Source organism: Clinocottus analis, unplaced genomic scaffold (assembly GCF_023055335.1).
Source record: "Clinocottus analis isolate CAN_PGR_092001 unplaced genomic scaffold, fCliAna1.0.p SCAF_27, whole genome shotgun sequence".
NCBI lineage: Eukaryota > Metazoa > Chordata > Actinopteri > Perciformes > Cottidae > Clinocottus > Clinocottus analis.
This window is the reverse complement of record NW_027176009.1, coordinates 1,614,354-1,633,166: the sequence shown is the minus strand read 5'-3', so window position 1 is coordinate 1,633,166 and position 18,813 is coordinate 1,614,354. Positions and strand designations below refer to the sequence as shown.

Sequence of the window (18,813 nt, the reverse complement as noted above, 5' to 3'; positions counted from 1 at the left end):
TGTCTGTCATCATGGTTAATGGGCACGAAGAGGATGCTGCATGTGTTGGGATGTGTTTTATGGAGAAGGGCGGAGGTGGGGGTGCTATAAATGTGACTAGTGAGTCAAGTTGTCAGGCTGTCTGCGTGTCCCGTTGCTGCGTCAGTAAGTGGAGATGTGTAACGTGCCACAATAAGTGGATTCACATAAACAGTGTCTGTTGTCCATATGAATATGCAGCTTTCAGCACCTTTCATTATTGTGAGAATAGTCTCCCGTGGTTTAAGTTTCCATCCATCTACAGTGGCAGTGTTTTCACTCTCTGCCTCACTACCACACAGCCTGAGTGTGGATTTGTCTCCGTAAACTATTTAGTGGAGAAGGAGAGAAAGGAGGTCACTGTTAACTGTTTATAAAGGCGCCTGCTGTCACAGTTTCCCCTGATGGATGTCAACTGTCCCTTAACGTCCAGGGAACTGATACCTCATTGAGATGCTCAATGTACGACATGTTGGGCATCCCAAAGTTACTTTAAGTGTCAAGGCAAAATTGTTCTTTTACATTTCTCCACATTTGTGTGAAAATATCAGAAGTGGGTTTAAAACGGGAAATCAGAAATCTGCTAACTGATGTCCTTCTGAGAAAGTTAAAATAATGTATTCCTCCAGGGACATACAGTTTATAACATTGTGCGACATTACATTTGATTTAGCTGAGGCTTTTATCCAAAGAGCAATTCAGGCTCAAGGACACAAGATTGTGCTGATGAGTATGAGTCTGTCAGGAGGGAAATTACAAGTTATTTGAGCAATTTTAAACCCGCATCCCCGTCCTATTTAGCTGAAATCATATCCCATCTTGATTTTATACCAACTAAATTTCTAGAAGTTGGGCCCAGTATGTTATTGCTTTTTTTTAGACCCTTTTCTTTTTCTTGAGAAAAGGTGATTTCAACCCAACTTTTGAGTTTTTATGTGTTTTAATAACATCTTTTGGCCAGCCAGGTCAAAAGCTTTGAGTAGCACATAAACCGTCCTCCTCGAGGTATCTATTGATCTCCTTTTTAAAAAAAAAAAGTTGTGACACTTTAGTATTTTTGTTACTTCAAAACTTTTTTTTATCAAATTTAATTGTGAACGCGAGCTGGTCTCTTCGGGTGTTTTGAAAAATAGATTGAAAGAGTTGGAGGACGGTTCATCTGGTTGTCGATGTTTTTGACTGAAGTATGTGCACCTGTGTGATCTCGGATATGATGACTTGAGTCTTAGTTTTGGTTTGACTCAAGCTGTGATCTAAAAATGTTCTTTCACTCTTTGTTTAATGTGCTGCTGCTGTCTACGCCAGAACATTCTTGTAAAGGAGTTTTGTAATCACAATGAGGCTTTTCCTGGTTAATTAAACTTTAAATTTAAAAAAATGAATCAAAGGTGCTGCACTTAGTTGGTTTTATTTTTCCCATTTAAAGGGTAACAACTTCAATCTGCTTTTTTTCCCAGACGACGTGTTAACTTGTGACGTGTGACGACGTGTTAACTTGAAAAGCACCGGTGATAAAAGCGTTGATGGCTGAATTTCATTTATCTGCTTCAGTTTCAGGTTCCTGGCATTACTTTCATCTATGATGTTGCCTGCAAAAACATACAGAACAAACTGTGTTGGTTGAGGTGAAAGAAGAATGCCATATTTGTTTCAAGGTTACTTTTTGTCAAATTAAGTGAAAAACTAAAGACAGAAAACACACATTTGATAAAATAATCCTAAAAGGTGTGCGAATCCCTTTACAAAACTCCCCTAGAGTAAATCACAGTGGTTCATCCCTGTTTATCTGTTTTAAGCCTTGGCCCACTTGGAGTTTCTTTGTGACCCACTTCCCCTCGTTGTAAGCCTCGTTGTAAGGCGCTAGAGATAGCAAAAAAGATGCAAACCTGCACAATGACAAGCTAACATATGTATGAGATAAGTCTCCAGCTGAGGCATCTGTCAGTTGTTACCACAAACATTACCCACACACCTACTGTCTGTCCCAGAAGTCATTGTGGGAGTTCATCTCCACGGATCCTCAATCAAATCCTCAATGAAACAATATTCTCCTCTAATTCACTTCTTGTATATCTTTTGCCGTTAGCGACACAGTTTTAAACGGCACCCTATCTTTTATTGCAAAGCTCGCTTGCAGACCTCTGACTCATGATTCATATCTTTGCTTTGTTTGAGGAATATAATTCAGTCTGAATATGAGGTTGTGTGTAGAGTATCTGCATAGGTTCAAACCATACCATGGAGGTTTGGTTAATCGGTGACTCCCTGTATGTGTATGTGCCCTGTATGTGCTATTCATGCACACGCAACCTGACCAGCTCGCCTCTCACCCTATAGGAACTGAGTGAGGCTAGAATTACCCCTAATGCTTTGAACTATTTGTGACATAAAGGACACCACTATAAAATGCCAGTACGCTGGCTTAGTACTTGTGTCTAATCCAAATATATTTACTCCCCATATGCCAATCTATTTTGACTTTAAGAGTCAGTTATCTTATAAACATTGTGAGGCGGATTTGTAGCAGGTGTTTGCCTGACTGCTTGATAATTTAAAGGTCATGTTTGGTATAAATATATATAATTTTGTATACTAAACAACTCAAAATAATGAACGAGGGACATGATTGTCAATTATATCTTTAGTAAATGTATATGATCTACACACAAAATTACTACCGACTTATATTAGAATTCATTAAAAGTTTTTTTTAAACAAAACATTTTAAGTTATTTAATATACAGTATAGGAATACAGTTGTTGGATGACACGCACAAATGATGGACAGGAGTCTGACAACATATGGATGTTTCACCAGATAGACGAAGCACATTGAACCCTGAATCAACCCAGTTCTTCTCACAAATCACCATTGTCTTTAATGATGACACTAACAAAGACTTCCAAAGGAGCAACCAACCCTGACCTTAAGGACATTGGTGTCTTCACTCTCTGACTTTTGTCGCATTCAAACAGGTGGCCATCCTTAAACAGGAACAGCCCCCACAGCTGAAGGAAGCACCCTTCTCTAAGATGTACTCAAACTTCCCTCTCTCTGGTGGAAACAGGAACTGTATTAAAGTTTCTTGACCATCTTTTTGTATTGAGTGGCAACGGCAGTACACTGAACCAAGAACACGCTTCATAATAGTGTGAACAGTGAGCCTGCCAGCTCGCTGTTCATTAGTACATTTAACAATGTGAGAGCTGCGGGAAGAATCGCGTCCTGTAGTCGAAGTTCTTGCACAGATTTTTCTCCACACATCACATTCACCTCACATAAAATAGGCCGTTGGAAGAAAATATGATTCAGAATCCATTTTAGTACCAATTAGGATTTCACAGGCAAGCTTCTAGTGTTTAAACCAAAAACATAAAGAGATGTACCTGAGATATTGCATTCATCATTTAGAGTGTGTCCAAAAGAGTCATAGGATTGTCTAGAATTTAGAGGAAAAAAAGTCATGAAAGTTATATGTCAAAAAAGTAATATAATGGAATTTCGAAAGATGTCATAATTCATATTGTAGTATGTGAAAATTCATAGTACAGCATGTACGTAATAGTATTGTACGTCAAAACATAGCATATTGTACATTGACTTAGCGAACACTAGGGTTAGGGTCAGTACGGGTGCAAACTCCATCTCATTGTTGTGTGTGTCATCGGGCAATACATATAAACTTGACTTACTTAGTCAGTAATTATGGGGATAAGAGAAATATCAAATCAATGTGCTTAAAACGTACCACTAATCACGAGCAAACATATTACTTTAAAAGAAAATCAAACAGATGTTCAAATTCTATTCACTTTTTTTTTATTATTTCAGAGTAATTTATCAGCAAAATGATACATTACAAACCTCTCATGGAAATAGTTAAAGACACTTGGTATTTACAGGCCCAGTCGTATCGTACATGATACACATATTGATATGTGTTTCTATTTCACCAAACATGCAAATCCTCAACTGAGACGGAAAATGGAAGTATTCCACGCAGACGAGGGTTGTGCACGCGAGGTTCATGAAACACAGTTATGGAAAAAATGACTAAAAGGCAAAAAGTGTGGAGGACTTGGTGGCAGCCGATACCCGTCTGTTTACTCCTCCCTCCTCAACACTGTGGTAACGTGAGCCGCCAAGTGTAAACATGGTCCTGCTGTTCGCCTCACTCAAAGGACCTCCTTACCGTCATAACACTACTCTAGTGTGGCATTAGTTGGCTAGTGTTTGGTTTGTCCTATCTGGGCTACTGTAGAAACTCCTTGAAGAGGACCGGCTCCCCATCGGGATATAAAGGGCTTAACAAAACCACAACAATTCAGTTTTAGGTGATCGTACACAAATAAAAACAAATGCATATTATATTCCATGTATGCTAATATATTTCCCAAAATGCTACACACTGTACCTCAAAACTAATGTAACAGAAATATATTTGCACAAATCTCACAATTAGGACTTTCCCCAGTATTCTGACTTGAGCAAAACGAAAGGGTTAACACAATCCCAATTCTTTCCTGTGCAAATGTACATAGTCATCTGGTTGTCTGGATTTTATACATCCTTTCTTTTTGTAGGTTATTTATGAAATTATTCAATTGTAAAAAAAAAACCTTGAGATTGTTTAAAGGGTAAATTGGACTATAGTCACATGTTTACAGTGAGATAGGTTTGCTTGTTTTCAGATAAGCTGCAGAAAAGTGTCAGTTGCTCCATTTTACACAACGTGTATTCCCCATTTGATTACAAATCGTTGAAACATTTCCATCTGCCAATAATAATTTTTTAATATTGTTCAAAAATGATCTGCAACTCCATCTGAAATATCTATAGTAGCGTTTAATTAAAAAAAACTACAGCTGCTGAAGTACTTCTTCAATAAATATTTGTTACGGCATTGGATGTATCAGGTTTAGCATAAAGATACCTGAAGTGAACCATTTGTCACGCCAAAAAAAATCAAGGTACAAAGACAGAACCTGAGTATACTAGAGTTTAGAAGCATTGTTTTATCCTTCCTCCACAGCGAGGCACCGATGCTAACAAGCATGTTGTCTGGTCCTGTGACTGCCTGGAGTTTTGACCCTGCCATTTTCCTCTCAATTACCGGAGGGGGAGTGCAGCTTTATTGTGGAAGAAAATATCAGTGAATGTCAGTGGCATTGAAATTCAGGGCTTAACAACCTGGGTGATGACGGACAGAGGAAAGGCGTGAAGAAGACTCATTCAGCGCTGGAGCGGGGAACAAGGTCATTAGACCAGTTTGGCGTCACATAGATAGGCTACATCACACAAACGCAGAGTGAAAAGAAATCAATTTGGCTTCAAGGCTTTCTTTTCACCACATCAGTGACTTGAATGACAACTACAACTGACAGAGCAGAGACTCTGCCGAGCCTCCACAGCCTCACATGGCACTGGTTTAACCCAGTCAAGCATATACGCCACAAAGAGTGAGTCATTTCAACTTTTAATAACCCTTTGTAGACATACAATGCTCACTTTGCTCTATCTCTTGTTTAGAGACAAGCTTTTTGAAGTCTGGATGAGCATTCGCGAGCCTGTTAAGTTCAATCAAGCATTAACTTGGCTGATGTTGATTTCTTTTAACCCCCTGTGGTTGCCCGGCTGGTTAACACGCAGTTTCATAGCAGAGCAATCAGCCCCGTGTCATGAGCAAAATACCTCCCTTTTTCAAGAATAGCAGTGGACCGATTCTCTGTTCATATGAGGCATTAAACAACAACCAACAAGCAGCTCAACCGTAATAAATAGTACAGTTGACCTATACGGTAAATGAACTATTTAGGATAGCTGTTATTTGTGAAGCAAAGAAAATCACAGTATTTGAGTGGAAGTCACTGGCGGAGGGTGGGGGTTAATGTTTTTGTCTTCCCAGCATGGGAGAGTGGAGGAGTCAGCCTGGGAGGGGAACTAATTCAGCACCGGATTTCATGACTATTCCCCAGCTGAAAAACAACAATAATGCTCATACTGATACTTCCTCTTTTCATGGAAATCCGTTCACAACATACAGAAACCAAAAACTGGCATGGTATAGCAACAACACATTTTCCGAAAGTTGCAATTCTAAAACCCAATCAATACACTAAATATCCTTCTCTCTGAACTCACACATCAACTCACAAACTCTTCCGTATGGGATTATTTGATGATATCAAATGTCCCTATACTGTCTACATGCAACAGGTGATTATTTTCATGCCTTCTGGCTCTGCCCACCACTTTAATCCTTCAGCTTCGGAGGTCACTGGGAAGCTATCCCAGATACTCAGCCGTAGCATTCCCACGTGTCCAGTCATGTCAATCTACGTTGACCTCGCTGAACTTCACGCCACACACCACTTTAAGCTGTCTATGTTAATAAAATGTATTCGTGGTTACGATCATGTTGCTCAGTAGGTTCAATAAGATTGTTTTCTATCAGAACTGGCTCAATTTGTTAACCGTGAACACTCACAGATCCCCAGAAACCTTTAGGACAAAATTAAGCCATGTGACGCAAGGTGCTTGTGGCTTGTAAAATGAAATCTAAAAACACTCTTGTTCCACCTAATGTATCCTCTTTTTCGGTGTAATATGACTCAAGTCATTTTTGCCGTTTCATGTTGATGCTGTTCAATATTTCATATTGTTATTGTGTCTTCTTGTTTACAGACAAAAAAGCATTGGGGTTTTGCATTAACCGCAACACCAATCGAGACAATAACCGGATTTGCATACAAATGTAGCTGTCCATTGCCATAATAGTGCAATTTTTCAATATCTGTCATGCAGTAATAATTGCAATGACTTTTTGTCAAAATACAGGACAGAGTACAGAAATACTTTAAATATGAGTTCTGCATTGACTACAGATGTTTCAAAAAACCCCTCAGTGCAGACAGTACAAGAGGCATGTTAACATCAACACATACAGCGTGATCTCTCCTCTCGATTTACACACAGAACTAGCCGTCTGCCTTGCTGAGGTAAGAAAAACCCAATAAAACCTAAACATATGTGTTCTTTCATGGTTAGCTCTCGATCTCTAAAAGTAGTATTTGTTGAATGCATCGTCCCTGAGCAAATGGAAAGCAAACTGCACTGTCTTGTACAAATAATATTTACACCGATACGTCACACTGCATACTGGAATGTACTGACATTATGGGTGCCAAGTCATTTTTGTTGATGGATATTTATGCTGCCCAATATCATGGCAGGTCGGGCAATGGTCGCGTAATGTAATCTATTAGTTTTGTGTACATTAGAAGGTATTGTCTGGGTTTCTTCATACCGCTCTGAACGCAAATAATGTCAATGGAAAGTCAATTAGGACCCTTTTTCACAGCGGACGCATACATTACATATATCCACGTGACTAAGCAACAGGCAGAGCAAGTGATGGAATATTTAATATCCAAAAAGACAAGTTCATGAGAGGTGGGGCAGTGCGTGGAAGGAGGCGGAAGGGTCCAACAAACACAGGACCTTCATCCATGAGACCACTTTGTGGTTTTATAATTGTGCTTTTTGTTGCGTAAACCAAACCGTACGCACTTATTTGAAGCATCCAACAAACAAGATGTTCAGCAAAGAGACTGTTGTTCCAAACATAATGTTTTACCAAAACATAACTAAGTTGTCTTGTTGCCTGAATCGAATTTTTGTTTTCAACATCAGGACAAAAATAAAAAAGTCATTCCGAGCGTCATGAAAATACCGACAATTTGTGTCGTACTCGAAACCAAGAGATTGCATTTCATTACTATTTCACAAGCTTCCAGGAGACTGTGGTGCTATACATGTGTCCCTGTCTGGCGATATCTGAGCCGAAACACACATCTCACAAACTGTAGCACGCACGCTTATCACCTGACTCACACACACACACACGCTCGTGAAAGGTTTTTGAGATAGCAGAAGTATTTAAATGGCAGTTGAAAAGGCTTAAGACTATCAAAGGTGTACAGATTAAGTTAGCACCAGTTGTGTTAGGTTGCAAATACAATACATCAATACTCCAAAAATCACATAAATCACTTCATTTTGACAAAAAAGAGAAAATAGATAAGTTAATTTCTTAAACACTGTCCAGCTATTTATTTATTTTTTAGCAGAAAAACATAATTACCTGAAGTTCATTATTCAGCCTTTAGAAGCAGAATTATTTTATCAGGTTATTGTCCTTTAAAGGACGCCAGAACACAAGTACGGACTTTTTTCAGCCTTTCCCAATTCATCATTATATTGTTATTACAAAATGTCTGCATCCGCTTTTCAGATACAGTCATATCACAAAAGTTATTCTTAATTATCACCTTTCCTCTTCCCCCAAATTAAACGCAGTTCGGCACTTTTCTGTCACAAAAGGACGCAACAAAAAACTATTTTGAGCTCTGACCTTTCGACACAAAAACCGCCCCGGAGAGGAAATGTCCTTTCTCATCAACTGTACAACAATGTCTTCCATACCGCTTATGGTTTTACACAGCAATACACTCCTGGCCTCATACTGGTGTGGTCCTCCTGCTCACGCCATCTTTCAGATCTTTCTGGAAGCAGTTGTGGACTTGTAAAAACCCAGAGTCCCTCTCCGGGCTGTAGGGCCTTGCCGTCGCACTTCCGCCCTTCAGAGTGTCCCTGCTGAGGGCGTACAGAGATATATCCCCCATTGGCAAACCCATGCCCAACCCTCCTCCCCCACTTCCTCCACCAATCTTCATCCCGACCGGGGAGGGCTCGCGGGACGGGTCACTTGAACTGGAGCGCGAGCGTCTCCGCCGGTAGCGGTAACTTGGGATGCGAGAGTACGGGGAAGAAGATGAGGTGGTTTTGATGAAGTCGCGTCGGGCTCGGAAGCGCGTCTCTTTGTTTTTCTCGATGTATATGTTGACCGCAAGAACACCCACGGATTCAGCCACGATGAAGGAGAGGGCGCCGAAGTAGAAAGACCAGCCGTAGTTGTAGTGGTTCTTCTTGTCCTCGTCTTTCTTGTCACTGGGATCCCCAGCGTTGCTGGAGATGTAGACGATGATGCCAATGATGTTGCTCAGGCCTCAATAGCAGAGAGATGAGATGGAGAGAGATGAAGAAAATTAAGAAGGAAGATTCAAGAAAAGCTATACAACACGAGTGGATGATAAGGCCTAAAGATTCCAATTAAGAGAAGAATTCAGTTTTGGGTTGACCTCTCTACATCTATACTTTCATCACATTCAACATCTGAGAAAATCTACTTTTCAAAGTGAGGCCTATTCCTTATGGACTGTTATAATCCCCGTAACAAGTTCACACTTCCCCTGCAGATGTCCACCTTCTGACATTCTTCTATGAATATTCACACATTTGTCACTGCCAATTAAAGAGACAGTGGATTCAAGGGAACAGAGAAGATGCAAAGTGTGTAAGGTAAGGAAACAAAATATGCCATACAAAGAAAACATATGAATTGTATTGTTTTGTTGAAATACAGGAAAAGGTCACTTTAAAAAAGAAAGACGACAAGACAAAGGGGGACCCTTGTGTGTCTGTTCTCTCCTTCCGCCTGCTTGTGCACAGCACCTATGTGTGGTTTTTGTGCGTATGTGGAGTGTGCCGTCAGTCTCGCGCTACCTGCAGCCACAAACAGGATGCCAGCAGTGAGCAGGATGTTGTTCTTGTTGTTGTAGACGCGGCCAACTCCGACACACAGGCCACCCAACAGCAGCAGGACGGTGCTGAGAATAGGGAACAGGCTCGATGCACGCACTACACCTGTTCATAAGAGACAGCGAAGCATTCTCGTCAGTGTGTCAAATGAAGAAAGACACGGCTTTGAATATATGAATACAAAGGCTGGCGAGCATGTGATTCATTTACAATGCCAATGAAGTAAGGCTGAAAGTAGAATTGGTAGAAGTAGTTCAATCCGACGAGACTTTTATAGTTTAACAAGAATTTATTACAATTGCATGACATTTGAATAGTGCAAATTCGTTGTCGATTGGACCGAGCGTGCTGATATCTGCTACGGCAGAATCCCCCCGGAGTCCAGACGCTGGTGGTGGTGAAGAAGGGAGTTGCTGTAACCCGATGATGAATGAGCAGCAGGACTGAATGCTGACTGGAGGTGTCTGGGGTGGAGGAGGGTCACATCTGTTTGAGCTGACGTGACAACTGACAGCAACAGAGAGGAGAACCTATTTAAAAGTTTGACAACAACGATGTGTTTGGCTTGGCGGAGCTGCGCAGAATCCGATTGGTTAACATAAAGTGCACGCCCCCCGAATCAGCTGATGGCGTAACCCCTTGGAGAATTAGAGACTATGAATGAACGGGAGTGTGAAGAGTGTCCTGACTGAACTTCCGCTTCAGCTTCATAGTGATATAATATTTCTGTCCGCCTGGCGAATCCAACGTTCACTATTTGGAGGGTGGAGAGCAGCTTCATCAGAGCTTTTTTTTTATGCTGTCACATCGGCTGGAAGACTTTAGAGTGAACCAACACAGTAACGTTGCAGACTGTAAAACCAAAACAATGAGCTTAAAGACACCAAAATGCTCTTTGGACCTGAGGGGAACTGCAGGAGATGATTCTCTGTGTGTGAGAAACACATTTCACATCGTCAGTTAATCCATTGTTCACACAAAAATATAGACAAGACTTGGTTCCCTGAAGACTGTTTGAGCTCTAATAGCGCCGAGACAGCTGTGACCCACAGGCGGTACGTTTTCACTGCATCTGAAGGTGCATTCTTCAGTACCATTCTCATGAATGTCTTACTTCAGGAACACCTTGAGGGAATAACTTCAAATGTGACACTCACCTGGGATCCAGAAGAAACTGATAACATTTTGATGGTCAAGGTGGACAATACATTTGGGCCATAACTCATGTAATAATTCATGTCCTAATTATGACCAATTCACACAAATGCAAAGGCGGATAAAATGATTATGGGATGACATTTTGAACAGACAGACTGGACTGGTTGGTGGAGGCATACAACCACGAGGCGGTTATTCTAGTTTCCCTTGATGAAAGACACATCCCTAAAAATAGTTTCACTGTATTCCACTGATCAACAGGTGGTGAAAACAAGCCAACATATGCAAGAACGTGCAAGCCAATATTTATAGAGGAGAAGAAGACTGCTGGCCAACAACCGCAGGTCTCCCCCTGTGCAGTCAATCACAGCATTTGCATGCCAATTGATGGCATTTCTGATAAGCTTAAGCTGTCCTCAACATGACAACATGAAGCCCTCCTGGTTGACACATGGAGGGACGCTGCCAGAAGTGTACAAAGAAATAAATGAAGTGACGGAAGAGCAGATACTGCCTCAGCTTCAACAGATGAACGCTTCCACAAATACTCAGGCCTGATTAGCAGACGTTCCGGCCTTTCCATGAAACTAACCAATTAACTCCATGAGCATGTTGGAAACAATCGTTTTAGACTTTTAGATCTGCAAATACGGGAATGGTCGCTTTGGGCACAGGGCATCAAACTAGAAGCAAATGTCATATGCAGAGTGAAGCTGATCTGAAACCTCAAGCAAAATAGAGAGATGGATTGAACGACAACGAGACCACCCATCATGACAATTCTCAGTGTCACCATGTAGGGTGACAGGTCTTCGTCAAACCAGTCAAATGTGAGATCTTTTACTCTCCCTGCTGCGAGTATAGTCATGTTTTAACCCTGTTACTCATTCGCACGCCACACATTCTAGCATCTGTGTAGCTTCAATTACTGCCACGGCATTAGGCCAGTCTGGAGGGAGGGAGGGACGGAGATGTCATGACACGCTCAGTTGAAGTGTTTGATGAGGAAGAGGCTGCAATGACTTACGTAGGATGTACTCTGAGCTGTCTGTATCGTAGTCGTTGTCATCTGGAAAATGATTGATCCGAAAACAGCTTCCTTTGTTGATACCTGTTGAGAAGCCAAACACCAAGTGTGATCGAGACTGATGACAGTAACAGATTGTGCAGCGAGGAAATCACAACCGTTTAGGGAAAATAATGTGCCTTAATGGTGCAGGACATGGGATTCTCCAATAAGGAGAGATGGAATAAAAGAAATTATATGTTGACCATTCACTGAATCAACGTGCCGCTTTTAGGATCATAAGACACATAAGCTCAAGAAAACTGGAGCCAATAAGGAAAAGAATCTCTGAACCAATGCTGAGCCGTCTTGTTTTCACCTATAACCATGTCAGAAAGCATTTGAGGACGGCCGCTGTGGATCTGGGGTTCTCAAGCCCTCAGGCATCTTCTATTCAAAGACCCAGTCTCTTCACCGAGAAAATCTTCCCTCCACTTTCAAGAGAATAAAACATTGGAGCATTATGAATATTGAAAGGTTAAACTTTGAATTAAAAGACCGACGTCTGGTTTTGATGCCACATCCTGTCATTTCTGCCTTCGCTACTGTGTTAGTTGCTCTTAAACTATAACACATACATGCACACACACACACACACGCGCACACACACACACACACACACACACACACACACACACACACCTGCATATGTATCAATGGGCATGTACCTGTGTGGAATTTATTCAAAAAAAGCTAAACTGAACAACGCTTGGATTCCTAAATATAGAGTATAGATTATGTAAAGGTAACAGCAATTTGAGTGCTATGTTATTTGTATAACAGAAGAAAGTTATCAAAGTTGAAATTTCCAAACGTGGTTGTCTTCAATTGACACAATTTCCTCAAAAACTTTATTTTCTCACCTGAAACAAGAACGCTCAACGGGACCCAACAGATGTGGCACAAACAAATATACCCCTCAGGAAAACAATGCAACATTTTAAATACATATGTTTACCATATGTATTTAACATGTGTGTGTATGTCATTTTACGATTATGCAAATGTCTTAAACAAGTTTGTCATGCTTCACACAGTGCATTAGCATGATGCACACAGTGCATTAACACTGTATATAAACACAGCTACTCCACCTTTAAAGCCACTGCACTGTATGCATCATGGACATGGCTCTTTTTTTCTTTCATTCTGGCCTCAAAACAACATTTCAATGCACATTTGTCTGCTATATTTTCATAGTTAATGTCTAAGGCGGGTGGGAAAGAGAGCGAAAACTTAAAAGTTCTAAAAAAGTGCTCAGACCCGCTCTCTTCACCAACTCCTCATCCTCTCAGTCTCTTTAAACTCCTCTTCTGCCTCTTCAGACTACACTCTTGCCACTCTCATGTCTCAATTAGCCACTTCTCTCTCTCCTGTGCTCTAAAATGTTTCCTCTTCAACGCCCTCTCAGCTTCCTTTTCATCTCTTATGTAAAGCACTTTCTTTGGATCAACACATATCAGCATCACTCAGTAATATAATAACTACACTGTGTGAATAGCTTGCATTGATTTTCTATCTATAAGATCAGTCTTTCCCGAGTACTTGGATATTTTCTCCTGATTGTGGCACCGAGAGGTCTGGGAAAAGGCGGCGACAGGTGCGGGGTAAAAGATAACACGTTATTTAGGGTGATTTTGTACAATCGAGCAGGTAAAAGTTAATCTGGAAGGCAGGTGTGTTAATAATCGGAGGAATGACAGTGGGAAAAGAGAGCGAAAGCGAGTGATCTCAGTATGGAGGTGTCTCCCCAGAGCCCATCTGTCTGAGAGAACGGAGCCCATCTTTTATTACTCAGCATAGCTTCACCATGGCAACCCCGACCCCCCCTCTCCTCCCATGTCTCGCTCGCTCAGAGGACCCCTTTGACATCTCACTAATGCATTCACGAGACTGACACAACCGCACACAAAACAGATACTTCACAGACACACACATAGACACTAACAAAGCCAGGAAAACCAGAAATCAGCCATTACGACACGGAGAAATCTCAACAATCGCACAAAGAAACGTAACTTGGTGAGATGGTGGCTCACAGCAGTCGGTTTTGTCCATTTGGAGTCGCACCCTATGTATTTTTAAAACACATCAGGTCTTTCAGCGCCGCTCCAGCATGTTAAGTAATCAGCGGTGACCGGCTTAAGTGAGAAGTCTTGTCATATTTCAGCATCGCTGGCTGCAGAACAAGACTTGACTTTGTTTCCTTTAAAAGCTCTTTTGACACCTCTGCTCGTCTCCAGTGAACCTTCTCTTTGTTCGACACGACACAAAACCTCACACACACGTCTGTTTGGCACGTAGGAAAGACGCAGGCGTAATTTCTTCTACAAGGTTAGATAAGTGTCCCGGGGCTTACCCATTATTCATGTCGCTCGACCGCATGCAAACTGCTTGAATTTGATCTTGTTCTTTGTTCCGGGAAGAGATCGTCTCAAAAATGGATAACGAAATGAATGGACAATTAAACCTCTGACCCCTATTCAGTATTTTCTCGTTTACTTTTTATAAGTGAGGAAATAAACCCACCTCGAAGGGGAAGTGTAGGAACTCAAAGAATATCTCCAAATGTTGTCATATATAGAATATACAGAACCCAGACATTGAAGTTAATACTCTGATTGGATGTTAAGATGTAGACAAAGATGTCTTGAAAGTCCTTTGGACTTATGGAGCATCACTTGTAGCTACAGGTGTGCCACCACCAGTGTGGCAACAGTGTTAATACAATGTGTGTGTGAGACAGAGGGAGAGGAAGAGGGCAGATGAAAAGAAGTGTACACACATCCAAAAACATGAGAGGAGTAAGAGAAGATGGTGGAAAAGACGACAGACGCTTAAAGACAGCAAACACTCCGTCTGCCTTCTGCTAATGATTTTCTCGAGGGTTAAAGGCGGGGAGAAATGGAACATGTCTTTTGATGCTTGACAGAAAATCCACAAATAACACTATATAAAAAAAAAACCCTCCAGTTTAGTTACAGTGTAGAGCAACAGTTCAAGGAGTGTGACTTCTATCATGGCCGCATTGATCGACATATGAGACAAAGCTCTGGGGGCGTGTTTCCTCTTCCCCCTTGTCTGAGGGGGGCATGAATAAATAAAAGCATAAAATGTCATAAGAAACATTTTCTTGATGGCTACACTGTGCGATTTAGTGCGACAAATGGTCTGCAACCTCTGCGACAAACAGCGACAAACACAACAAAGTACCACCTGTAGGCGAGTATGGAGAAGCCGATCAACCAAATTCTGCCTTCAGTTGGAGTGTTGAGTTTACAAACGATACCTAACAAGTCAGAGATTGACTGTTTCTGAGGTTTTTAATTATTCAGCCAGTCATTTCTCTGGGTTGTCAGTCAACTGAAGAAGAAAACAATCATTCAGACTGGAGGTTTCAGCACCAGCAGCAGTGGACAGCGACACGTCAGGCTGGGCTGATGAGATGAGTCATGGGGATTACGTTTCCACGGATCAACTGCTTGATGTCATTGATCCGGCTTCTCTCCCATGAAGCGGTCGCGCGCAATGGTGCGCACACGTGCCCAAAAAAAAACAACTCGCTGCTCATCCAGCGCAGAAAGCCCAGCCCAAAAACTCCTCAGGCTGTGTTGGTGATCACTGCTGACAACGTGTTAGCAGGATTTCATGAAGCAAGTGCGTTTCTTTCTAATTACTGCTGAGGTTGAAATGTATTTACTCACGCTACGCTATTTTATGGAAGTAGTTTCCAAGCAACCATATCACGTTGATGAGACAATTAAGACCACTCCTTACATTATTACTAACAAGCTTGTTACAAAATGCAAGAAATATAAATTTAGGCTCCATGGCATAATCTGTGATGAGTCATTTCTAGTGAAAAGTGATGCAAACGAAGCATTACGCACGCACAACTGTGCTTTTGCGCGCGACGAGCAGCACTTTCCCTCCCTGTTCCATATGCTGGCGTAACTTCTTTTATGCCATTCAACTCATTGAACAAAATGTAAAATACTGATAACGATGACGCACCACTTGGAAGGTTTCAATGTTTAGTACCTCGTCACTCCAAACTGCGTTATCTTGATTGAGGGTTTCCAATACTAATCTCCAGTTAAATTCAGTTTATTTCACTGGCAGAACACGAAGTGACTATTTCATCTGCGTACAGCGTCACTTCACCGCCGTAAAACAAACAATCATCATTGGACAACAACAAAAAAGTAAGAAAATGTTCATGGAATAACACAAGCAAACTTATACACTCGGTTTTACCTTCGATGCAGCAGATCCTCCAGAGCCCAGAGTGCGTCAGGTCGCCTCTGACTTTCTTGGTTTGCATCTGAGAGTCGTCCGCGGAGGCGTTAGTGATGTTGCAGATGTGCGCCCGGGAGTAAAGCCAGTAGTCGGTGCCAATGGCGATGGTCATGAGACTGAAGGCGGCGAAGGCGCCCACGATGGCCAGCAAAGTCTGAATCCCTCGGTCACAACATGCCATGTCGTCTCATAATGTGTGGATCCTCCACAGCAGCTTACGCAGTCGGCGAGGAGCGCATGGTGCCCATGGTCGTGGGGAGAGGAAGCGCTCGCGTCTCGCGGGGTTTCCTCTCATCAAGCAAAATCTCGACCGTTAACTGCTCGGTGGAGCTTCCTCTTCCTCCTAAACGTCAATCGGAGGAATCCAAGTTTCCGCAAATGACACTTTGTTAAATCCCTTAGAGTTGACTGGACTTCTCCAAAAACCTCCTACAGGTGGGATTCCAAATAAAAAAGGAAACGCATCCCCTTGGAAAAGTGTACTTCAACGATCAACACCCATGCAGTCTCACACGACGACGTGTCTTCACTATTCAACATCAAACCGAGAGGTTTAACAAAGGATGGAGCGTCGTTCATCCAGACCACACCTTCCACAGCAGTGGCCGAGCCAATGGGAAACAGTGGCGTGAGAAACATCAGACCTACACGAACAGTTACAACGGAGTTGGTCTGTCACACTATTAAACACTAATCATGCAGTTCCACTGACCCACACACCGAAACACAAGAGCACACACACACACACACATACCATGCAGCTCTGACACTGGGTACCAAATATTTTCCAAAGCATCTAGAAATCAAGTAAAGGATGAAAACACCACCAGAGCAGAGTGGAGATGAGAGAGATGTGTGGCTGAACTACTGTCGCAGCAGCTTAAAAGAAGCTGAGAGCATCACCACTGATGAAATATTTCTCGAAACATCCATCAAAACAACTTTGAAGTTTGAGCAGTCGGCTTGCAAGATCGCCCAGCTCTTAAAAGTAGGAAAGTAAGACATACATCTTCGCCCCAAGTGGAGATTTATTCTTAAATAAAGTTCTCTCAGGGCCCAACCCGCTACTTTAACCCCTGCATGGCGTTTGGTTTTTTTTTCTGTGGAGCGATCATCTTTTTTCCCACAGAGAGCAGCAACAGGGGCTGCTGGGTTCACTGCCTCTTCTCTTGGACTGCGGGCGTCCTCCTCCAGAGTCACTTCCCCTGCAAGGAGAGCGGTAAGAGTCAGGTCAGTGTCTGAAAGCAGACCAGCGCCACGTTTGACATTTTAAGATTGGAAAGCAAGTGTGTGTCTGTGACGCAGCAGAGGACTTAGCTCAAATTAGTTTTCACTTAATCTACCGATTTTATATTTGTCTATAAATATCACCAAATAGTGACCGTTTTACATCACAAGTTCCCACAGCACTAAGTGTCTTATTTTATGCGACCGATAGTCCAAAACCCAAATGTTTATAACAATTAAAGACCAAGAAAATGCTTATCCCACTTTTGATTGAAATAATAAGCTTAAATATAACCGACTATAGAAGAAATACCAGCATCAGGACCATGATGAGCAGTAAAAACCTAATATCACATACATTGGCACAACAGTCTTCACAGCAGCTACTGCTCTGCACTCAGCCAGACTCTGAGCAGGTGAATCGTCCTTCAAGACCACAATTAAGCAAAAGACCAAAAGAAAATGTGTAGCATTTAGAATAAATACTAGATGAAAGTCAAACAGAATTATAAATCCTAAATAAGCCAAAGAGCATTATTCAGTAAAATACTGGATTCCAAGTCCGTTAGAATAAGTTCTTTATTAATGAGCTATTCTTAAAATTGCTTAAAATCATTTTATCAGAGCTTGAGACAACGTTGGACCCATCACAGCAGCTGCACCTCTAGATTGAAAACTACAAATCCATTCACATAGGACGACTTCCAGAGGGGTGCACCCTGTTTTTTCAGCCGCGCTGGCCCACCTCGTATAGTTTGGCCTCCATGTGAACTGTCGGGCTCGTTTTATCGACCCGACAGGACCCGGTTCCTTCTAACACGTTGGCTTCTGGGCCAGCCGGTGAAAGGTGTCGTAATGCGAACCCGCAGGGCTCAACGATAACGACTTTAATTCTCATGTTCTTTTCAACTTCACTATCCTTCCCTTCACCACTCTCCCTGCTCCGCTTGGGAGAGTGCTTTCGGAACAGCTTGCCATTTCACACTGGTAATTCAAGTCTCCTCTGCCAGCTTCCTCTTTTCTCCCTGTGGTTTTGAACGGTGCCAAGAGCGCCGCCTCTCTGACCTCACTGAACTGGCTTCAGATTGATGGCAGTTTAAGTGGTTGCTATGTTTCTTAACTGCTTTTTGTACTTATTTTCGTTCCAGTTTGAGTAGCTGCCACAGTCTGGCCGATCCAGAGAAAGAGAGATTCGTGCTGCATGGCTGCCTGGTGTACGGCACACAGTGAATGGGTCACTGTGTGCCAGGGCGATCGAGATAGGAAATTGGAGGCCTTATCATGGAAGTATTTGGTTATTTCCTTTGAAATCATTTTGACAAAATTCAGACTGGTTTGGGCAAAAATTGTAGGATGACGGCAGGAGGAAGCCTTTGAATGTTTG

The 18,813-nt window shown here is 42.0% G+C and overlaps 1 protein-coding gene across 1 annotated transcript; it reads right to left on the bottom strand.

Annotated features, from left to right (window-relative positions):
• Positions 1-8,122: 8,122 nt before the first annotated feature.
• LOC137795135 (voltage-dependent calcium channel gamma-4 subunit-like) lies at positions 8,123-16,664 on the bottom strand. Its single transcript, XM_068592440.1, has 4 exons — positions 16,161-16,664; positions 11,865-11,948; positions 9,644-9,784; positions 8,123-9,086 (listed from the first exon to the last, which is right to left on the bottom strand). Exons 1-4 carry the CDS (start codon positions 16,381-16,383, stop codon positions 8,539-8,541), a joined length of 996 nt encoding a protein of 331 aa, XP_068448541.1. The 5' UTR covers positions 16,384-16,664; the 3' UTR covers positions 8,123-8,538.
• Between the last annotated feature and the right edge of the window lie 2,149 nt (positions 16,665-18,813).

Excerpts from the sequence above, each read along its gene's own strand:
- LOC137795135 (XM_068592440.1), bottom strand. The coding sequence starts at position 16,383 with ATGGCATGTTGTGACCGAGGGATTCAGACTTTGCTGGCCATCGTGGGC. Across the intron at positions 11,949-16,160 it reads GAGGATCTGCTGCATCGAAG|GTATCAACAAAGGAAGCTGT; the intron begins GTAAAACCGAGT and ends GCTTCTCAACAG. Across the intron at positions 9,785-11,864 it reads CAGCTCAGAGTACATCCTAC|GTGTAGTGCGTGCATCGAGC; the intron begins GTAAGTCATTGC and ends TCTTATGAACAG.